A 9,497-nucleotide genomic window follows, 5' to 3' on the forward strand; every position below is an offset into this window, starting at 1 on the left:
TGAAGAAGGAATAGCTACCAATAGTAGAAATTTCATTAATATCTTTGAGACACTACCTCCATTGGCAATTCCATCTCAACTCATCCGATCTTCTTGCTCTCAAAAAGGAGAATTTGGCATTTGGCTTCATTGACTATTGGTATATCCACTCTGAATGCCTGAACAACTACATGCAAATCTAGAGCCCTCTTTTTCTCTTGCATAGAATGGGTTTCTATTTCCAAAACTCCATCTATGCCTACTTCATTTTAATACCACTTCTTATTGACCGCATTCAAAAGAAAAGCATGGTTGCCGTTTTCAGTAAGCTTATATTATAAAACATAAAGGGAGATGCGAGATGCCTCCACCATTTGGGCTAGAGGAGTTCTCTAGTAGTCAACCAAAATTCATATCCATGCACAACACTACACAAATTCCTTGTAGGAAATGTCCGATGACTTAGTTGAGTATGGAAGTCTCCGCTTTGTTATACAAGGGAAATGTGGACACGTCATCCCATATAGCATTCTAGGGCTTACCCAAGAAAGATTACTTTGTAATCAATCAGAGACGAGAGTGTTGAGAATAGCAAATGATGCTTGCCCATAAGTGGCTTTGTATGTGAGAGAGAGAGAGAGACAATGATGTATGATCTAGGAAGAGAAGTCTAAAATCCCATAAGCACAGAGAGGAAAAGTGGTACTATCTAAAAAAGCTATAAAGGCATGTACTTGACACTCATTTCAAGGGAATGGTACTATCAATTGAGTCACTCAAGATTGTGTTTATGAGTCCAAGCTAATCTATCTTGGAACCTAATTCACTTGACTTACAATTCCTTATTCTGATAATGTATCGTGTGCTTGACTTGTGTCCACCATAGCCGATCTAGTTCTAGGTATGTGTTTCCCAACAAAGAGTAGGATTAACACTACACTAGGTTCAAAGAGAGTGAGAGACAAGGGAAAGTGTAACTTGATCCCCCTACCCATAAGGTAAAATCTCAGTTGTGGCTCCCTAAAAGGGTATTAGACCTAGAACTAGTGCTATCGACATATGGAGGATCACAATCTAGTCAACTCTATCTTATGTTGGAAAGCTACCAAACTTATTAGGTCCACCCAACCATAGGTATTCAATCATCTGGATTGGAGCCTCCGACTTTCCTTAATTGGGCTTGCTTTAATTTTTTCAAAGCATACTACCTCATTGTGAGAACATATAGACGTAGCTTTCTTTTATTATTCCATTAACAGGGGTTGTTAAACTCAATTTTTAGATTCATAATTAAAAATTCAAAAATCAAATATTTTATTTCATAATAGTAATCAAAACCTCCACTACACAAAATGGTACAAAACCATCTTCCTGCAAAAAGACAATGTCCAGCCTAGGATAAGACCTTCTAATGCTACAGGATTAGGCTATATGCGATCGCACTCTGTTTGCAGTCAATGAGAAATTTACTAGCTTAGTGCCCCTTTAAGCTTCCTTGAGCCTCAAGAGCCATCCTACATAATAGGGGTATTTATCACTTTGCCCTTTGTCCTCTCATCTACTCGAGTAATCAACACAAAATAATCACCTAACTCCCTCCAAAGCATAGGTTCCCACCCATAGGTCAGTTTTTCCACACTCTACAAAGTGTTAAGGAGTATTGAGTTGAGAATCCCAACATCTTGAACCACCATAGACCATACCAACTATTATAAGCACAGACCCATAAGATATGCATCTCATCATTCTCAAATTCAAAATGAGATATGAACATAAAAACATTGCTTTTAATACACTTCTGAACATATGCAATGTATAGAATCTACCCCTTCATCATTTCTCGTATCCTTTCCTAAAAGCATACCATGATTCTAATATATTTCCATGTTTCCTAGTAGTAAATTTGAGTAATTCTAGTTATATACAATTTATGAAGCAAAAGAATAGTCCTTTACTAGCTTAAATATGTTCAATCATTGCTACCATAAAGATGAAAGGGTACTATAGTTGTGCCTCATTTCAAATGGGATTCTTGGCATGTCAAGCTAGTGAATATAAACACCCCTATTGTCCATCTAGCATTCACCCCACCACTACGAGTAATTCTCTCCCTTGTGATGAGGCACGGCGTTGTAGTGTATATAGAAGCAAAGTGAAGATATTGACCTACAAGATCAACTAAGGTGTTTTGCATTCTCATGCGCAAGGATGACCCTACTTGAACCTCAACAAGCATGTACTTTGTGCATGAGACAACCATGGTGGAAGGGTCATTTTCATCTAGGTTATTATTGATGATGTTGGAAATAGAATTGAATTATGTCATTACCCAAAGGAAGGGAAGGGCGCTACCATTGTGAGGCACAACATGTTACATCTTTAAAGGAGTTTTTGAAAGATATGAACCTTCATTAGTCATTCTAGAGGGCCTTAATGTGACATGTGACTACCCACCACAAAGAATGTTGTGATTCATCTACTACCTCCATCCATCCTTCACCCTAAAAAGGTTAGGGCCATAGTAATAAAATATGATGCCTATGCATGGAGTTTTTATGGATAATAATGCTCTTCCTATGCACAACGAGGCTTAGGTTATGAAGTGACTTGTATTTTTGTGAAGTAGTGCTTAGCAATACATGTGTGAATTAATTCAATGTGAACAATTTCTTGATTTCTTTTTATTCATTTATCTTTTTGTATGGTTGAGATAAACAAAATTGTATTGTGCTCTAATCTATTTATTATACTTCAATGTCACTATATGAGAGATCTCTCTTATCGATATGCATACAAGTATATGTATAAGTTAAATCTACGTGAACAATGTTCATATTTTATTTTGTACATGCATCCTACAATCGTATTGAAAAAACATTTAGATATCTTTGTACATTCATAAAGCATGTTTATACATGTGAGAAGTTATGCTCTTAAATATTTAAATACTTGCGAATGACACAAAAGCTTTCAAGTCCCTCATGGTTGGTTTCTTTGTGACTAAACCACCCATGAACCCTCTTGCCACATAAAACATGACTTAGGATGTAATGTGCTCTAACGATCATTAGCACAAGTGCTTTGAACCCCAATGTAGAGCATTGCAACAACATCGGTGCAAAGCACTGAGAGTCCGCACCTAGTCTAACATTTTATGAAAATGTTAACCGAAAATCGAAGGATAATAAATGGACGATACAAAGACCAAAACGTGCTACCAATTAAGAAAACTTTGAATTACTTATCCCTTAGCATATTTCTAGTAGCTTTACTTTGCATCACAAGTTACAACTTAGGACTAAACAATTTTCTTCATGCCTTTGGGAAAGCCTCCAAATCCCTTCCCTGATGTGTTGGAGAATGCTAAAGTTTGAACATGTAGTCAAAAAAAGGAGAATTCGACCAAGTGGCATGTAGTATCTAATGTTAATACCAACTTGGAATTGGTTGTGGTGCAAGCCATTATGTGCATCACTTTTAGCAACATTCATTCATGATTCTACCATGTATTTGATATTTGCCGATGATTCCAATTTCCGTATTCCTTATGCCCACATAACAGTTGTTTGTAAATGCAAGTAACCCATGGAAAGATGCAAAAAGATGACACCCTTATAATTGTAAGTTGTTTAAAAGCATGTATGAGATAGCAAGGATCCTCTTTGAAGATAGATGCTTGAAGCTATTTATGACATAGGGGAGACTCTTTACCTTGCCTCAAGAAACTTAACTAGAACTTATACAAAGACTTCAATACATCTTTGGAATGTGTGGGTTATGCACATCATGAGGATGACATAACAAGAATGGGTATACATGGGACCATATGTACACACTTACAAAACCTAAAAGCCCTTTTGTCCCTAGTGTACTGATTTAGTGTACTTGTAAGCTCTAATCAATAATCCCCCCCTATTGCATGCCCTCTATGACTTTGTGACCATAATACATGCTCATGTAACCATAATACATGCTCAATCCCTCATTAATTCACACTACACTAGGAATGAGAGAAAGTAACCAAGATGGGGACATTCATCTTTCTATAAGGAGCCCTCTCATTACAAGCCCTATGATTTATGCACAAGTTCTATGACTTTCCGTGAACAAAACAAATCTGTGCGCGCATATAGATCTGCCTTGAACTCTTGTTTTCTTCTACCTCCCCAGGTTAACAGCAGGGAAGTCTTCCATGGAACTGTGCGAGCCGTCGAATGACCTGGTTTTGTAAGGGGCAATTGAGAGCTCAACATTTGGGCCTGTGCCTTGTTCTGCAGCAGCTTCACCAATGGCCTGGTATTTGGTGTGGGAGCGATAGTACTTGACTGCATACGCAAAGGAAGTAATGGAGAAGACAATGATGGCAGCCAAATACCAGCTGAATTGCAGAGTGGCTAGGGCCTTTGCCCGGGTGGTTGCCGCCTCATCGTCGCAGCGCACAACTCTGTGCATGGCCTCATGCCTGAGCCTGCACCTCTTAGGTGTGAAGGCAGGCACCCATAACACAAAGCCCATCTGCATAAACCACGCTCCTTGGAACACGATCGACATCGACCTCACCATTGCCACCAAAAAGCTCTGCGGCCGCGCCACCTCTAGCATTGTGCTTCCCAAGCTCACCCATATTACCAGCTGCAGTAGCCAATGGTAATGCCCTTCTAAGCCCATGTGATCTGCTGAGTGAAGATGAAACAATAATAGCTCCTGGCTAAACGCTATTGCCCCCATCGCATGCACAAACCCTGCTGGTAGGCCTCCTTCCCCTCCTCGCCAGCGCTCATCGACAATCAATGCGCACAATGCATAAATGAACAGGAATAGAGAGATGGTGGAATGCTCAAAATTGTTTAAATGTTCTGGGGGTATGGATAGATCATCTGCCAGAGGTTGGTGCCTTTTTGGGCCTATAAACAGCTCTGCAGCAATAGAGAGAAGGGATCCAAACATGATGGCATAGAGCTCCAAATGCCTTAGCTTCCCTTTGAATAGCCTGGTTGGGAACCATGGCCTTGTCTCAAACTCCCATGGGCTCTGCGCGTAGTTGCGTATGGTGTTAAAGAGGTGCCAAAGCCCTATGAGCAGGAAGCCTGCTCCAGGGGCAACATGGCCTATGAAAGTACCCATAAGTACTGCAGGGGCAAAGCCTTCTGTAAACCAGGCTTCTCTTTCGTATCTTCTCTCGATCAGGCCTTAATTACTCCTGTGCAACACAGGGAGCCTTCTGCTTTTCTATCTTCTCCCGATCAAACCTTCTTCAAATTCCTGCATAGGCAAGGAACGTAGAAAGTAAGACGTCTCTCTCTCTCTCTCTCTCTCTCTCTCTCTCTCTCTGTGCGCGCGCGCGCCCCACTCCCACTCCCACACACAACGCCCGGCTCCGGTGCTTTTTGTCACGATTGTCGGGTAACTCATGCCAAATTTGCCATAGATGCTTCAATCCCATCACTATCATGTCTCGCACACATTATTCCCTGGAGACCAGACAATCATGCCATTTGATTTACATGTTTATGCATCAGAGCACCGGACAATTCAGGTGTTGCTGAGGGAAAACAGTCTTTCAAAGGATAATTACAAGTCCCTTAGCAAAACTGTGGAGAATTTAAGCCCCAAACAGATTTGATATTTTTCTGTAGCAACAAAGTCGGGGTTCTATGGTTGTCTAACAGCGGAAAGGTAACAGCAACCATTCTCTCTTATATACAGAGAAACAACAGGATCAAAGCTTGGGGCTTCACGTTTACCATCTGAAGATTTGGCCATTCTCATCTCAAAGTGCTGCATCTCAACCAAAGACATCAGCTGTGAAGTTTGATGTGTGTTCATAGCAGGCCAAATTTTTTTCCAAAACCAAGTTACCTCGAAATTTCAGTTGGTCTGATATTGAGAGGAGAGCATGGATGTGTGACTAGTAGAGATTACGTTTGAATTCTCGAAGGTAGCCCGAGTAAATTGTTAACATACAGAGGAAGAAGCTGATTACTTACTTAATAATTCAACCTAATCAACAACACAAGGACCGATCATGTACGACAGAAAGCAGTCAGGCGTACGGAATCGTCTTATACAGCTGCCCTTACCAGAGAGCTTTTGTTTTTACAAATCGGACACTGGTGACTGGAGGCGAGAGAGAGAGAGAGGGAGGGGAGGGGGGGATAGAGGCAGGTTGATCTCTCTACTTAGTAGGAAGAAGGATCGATTCAATGTGAGGAAAGGGGGGAGGGCAGACTGCAGTCCACTTGTAAACGCTCTGGGGAAACACAACAGGTGTGTGCGCACGGGGCGTGTGGATATGCTGAGGAAAAGCCTAATGGAAAAGGAAGTCCTCTTTTGCCTCGTTTAACACAGAACAGATGGGCGTCCACAAACCCGAATAAATATATCGCAAACCTCCTGTGACTCGGGGAGGGGGGAGGAGAGAGAGAGAGACAGAGACAGAGAGAGTCTAGAGTCCGGATTAAAAGATGGCGTAGACCTTGGCTTCTCTTTCTATTTCGCATTTTTTGTTCCAGTTTAATGCAATGTTGTACTCAATTACTTGCAAATTCTTGACATTTCTGAAATTTACGAACAGTGCCCAACTCCCTCCGAGAGTCCGAGACCAGCCTTTCATCAGTGGCATGTTCCCTGGTCTTTTGGGTCCTGATTTTATTTCCTTTTTTCGTTTTCGATGAATTTCGATAATTATTTTCTTTTTTGAGCTAAAACGTGAGCATTGTGACTTTTTGCATGCGGCCTTGGCTGCGAGGCAAGCTACCTATGTAGTATAGATGTACATGAGCGAAGAAGAAGAAGAAGAAGGAAGAAGGGAGAAGAAGGCTGGTGACGGATGGCCTTAGCTCATCCGATTTGCGTTTGTGCGTGCGTAGACGCCAAGCCAACAACAAACTGAGACGTAATTGTTGTTCCGCACTGTTTTGGTGTACGTGGGAGAATGTGAATCGTGATTCGTTCCATTGCGGCTGTTGCGTGTTGCTCACGCCTGCTCTCTTCTAGATTCGTTCGCTCTCGTTGAACTTGGAAGTTTGGAGAGACTCTCTCTGCACATGGACATACACATCCACCCACATGTGCCTAATACTCGCGTTTGATATGTTGTTTTTCCCTTACCTCAAGATGTATCTTCCTTGCACGCCACTAGCAAACTTTATTAAGTATTGGGTTGAGGGTGTAGCTCACCAGTAGCGGGACTTCCTTTTTTCTGTGGAAGAGGAGGGGAGGGGAGGTTTAGGGGTGCACAAGGGGCAAGGCAAGGGGTGGTTTAGGGGGTTGGGTTTGGTGTTAGATATGCTCAAAGCTCCACCCTTGCAAAGTGCTCCTAATGATCCATGGTACTCAAACTTCTAAGGCTTCCATTAGGAGGAGAAGCCATGTTGAGGTCAAAAGGAACCTTCTCATTCACAATGAAGTACTCTATAAGGGGGAACCTAGGAGAAAGCACTCTTTCACCTTAATGTTACACTCCTTAGGCATACTATTGAAGTCCACAATCAAAGATAGCATTGAGGTATGTGAATGTCCTTAAAGGTGGCATGACATTTTGCATTCATTTAACAAACTTCCACTAGGATAAGAGGGCATATTTAGTGACAGTAGCTAATTGTTGCTCCCCTAATCTACCCAAACTCATGGCAGATTAGCATTTCACTTGTAGAATGTAGCTTTGTGAATTGCAATTTGAGCATGCAAAGTGTAGATTGACCACAAGAATAAATTTGGAATGCTCTTACTGAGACTTTAACCTTGTCAGGCTCCATGCATCCATGTTTTCTCTCTCCTAGATCATGCGCTTTCAGTTTTCCATGGCCAACTAAAATGGACAAGTTCTAGTGCAATCTAATTGTGCATGGACTAGTAAAGATGTAGTAGTGTATGCAACAAGTCAATTAACCTATGCGGGGACACACTCCAACACAATTCAAATATAACATAACTTATCAACTCATGCCCTAATATCGAGCCTAATATGACCACCCCTCTTCTAGGTTGTTCTAGTTCTTGATTGCACTTTTTGACTCTTAATACACGCATGCATGTATTTGTGCATGTTATCTCATATGTCATAAATTATGTTGTCTTACCTCAAGGTGTTGTGTTCCAAACCTCTTACTAACTTCTTGGCTTTTGAAAGTCAATAGGAGTTTTGACTCAAAAAATTTTAAAGTAATACCCCACAATATCACTTGATGTTGTGGATTTTCTCTAGCTCTTCAACCAACTTTTCTATCACCATGTTTTGAAACTAGCATTTATATTCATGAAAGTGGCATAAATAGAAACAACATGGCATGCTAAATTGGATGGCCATTGGTTTAGCAAAGTGTGATATGTGCAAAGTCTCTTAACTATTGGACATGAACTAAGTAGTAGGTGTATGTAAGGACCATGAGAATATATTTTTATCTACTACATGATAAGATACAAAGTCTATTGTAGGCCACCACATATGTATGGCCTATACACAATCTTGGGACCTACCTTCTTCATACAACATCAAAGTAAGTAAACAACATTGTTGAAAAAGTTTATGATAATTCTATTCACTTCCATCTTAAGGCTTGCATTTTTAAACCATAAAGATAATTATTATTGAGAAAACAATTCTTGGACACTATTTGTCGAATCAAACCTATTGTGAACAATAAAGAAGTAGCCCAAACTAGGGTTTTTGTGCACATTTTTCTTAAAAACTCCACATGTAAAGGCTAGCATGGTTTGAACAAGAGTAGTTTGGCAATAGAAATGTTGCTTTCCTCCCAAGGACGTAGGTCTTTTAATAGTGCTCTCTTGACCTTATGGATGATGGAGATTTGGCATAACTAGCTGCTAGAATCCTAGTAATTTGACCTCCAGAGTGGACTTCCAAATATTCAAACTCGCCTTTTAGGGTGGTTGTACATAAGTTCGAATGGTTGCACGCAAGGTTGGATGATTGTACATAACATAGAAATCTAATAATGTTTCAAATCACCACTTTATGTAAGGATGGTCAAATCTTAAAAGAAAAAGCCCATCTATTGGTTAAACTATTTTAGATTTAAGTTTACTACAAAACTCTACTTTTTAAGAAAAGCTTAGCCACAATATTTATAAGTAAAATTTTGCTTGTAATTTTTAGCCTATTAAGCAAGTAAATACCACATTCAAACTTCATTTGGAAATGCCGATAATATTCATTCTTTGACAATAGCAAAATATGTTTGACTTGTGCCATGCACAATATTTTTTCATCATTCAAATCATGAATGTTGTGCATTGATGGGTTTAAATATGAAAGTATGCTAGCCAACAATATACGCAATTGGATTTTGACATAAGAATTAAAACCTTAAAACCTTCAAGATTATCTAATATTCTTCAATATACACAATTGGATTTTGACATAAGAATTAAAACCTTAAAACCTTCAAGATTATCTAATATTCTTCAACTTCTTGCATTTTAAGTAAACATCCAAAACCTTCTTTTGGGATTTAAGAAGATAAAACTAGAGTTAGCAGATAAGGGGCATTTAATGT

The 9,497-nt window shown here is 39.9% G+C and overlaps 1 protein-coding gene across 1 annotated transcript; it reads right to left on the bottom strand.

Moving 5' to 3' along the window:
* Positions 1-3,605: 3,605 nt before the first annotated feature.
* On the bottom strand, positions 3,606-6,500 carry LOC148019159 (uncharacterized). Its single transcript, XM_087660685.1, has 2 exons — positions 6,060-6,500; positions 3,606-5,241 (listed from the first exon to the last, which is right to left on the bottom strand). Exon 2 carries the CDS (start codon positions 5,101-5,103, stop codon positions 4,138-4,140), a length of 966 nt encoding a protein of 321 aa, XP_087516811.1. The 5' UTR covers positions 5,104-5,241; positions 6,060-6,500; the 3' UTR covers positions 3,606-4,137.
* Between the last annotated feature and the right edge of the window lie 2,997 nt (positions 6,501-9,497).

The sequence above is a fragment of the Lygodium microphyllum genome, chromosome 20, assembly GCF_053477565.2.
Source record: "Lygodium microphyllum isolate KBCC chromosome 20, Lygodium_microphyllum_v1.1.10, whole genome shotgun sequence".
In the NCBI taxonomy this organism is placed as follows: domain Eukaryota; kingdom Viridiplantae; phylum Streptophyta; class Polypodiopsida; order Schizaeales; family Lygodiaceae; genus Lygodium; species Lygodium microphyllum.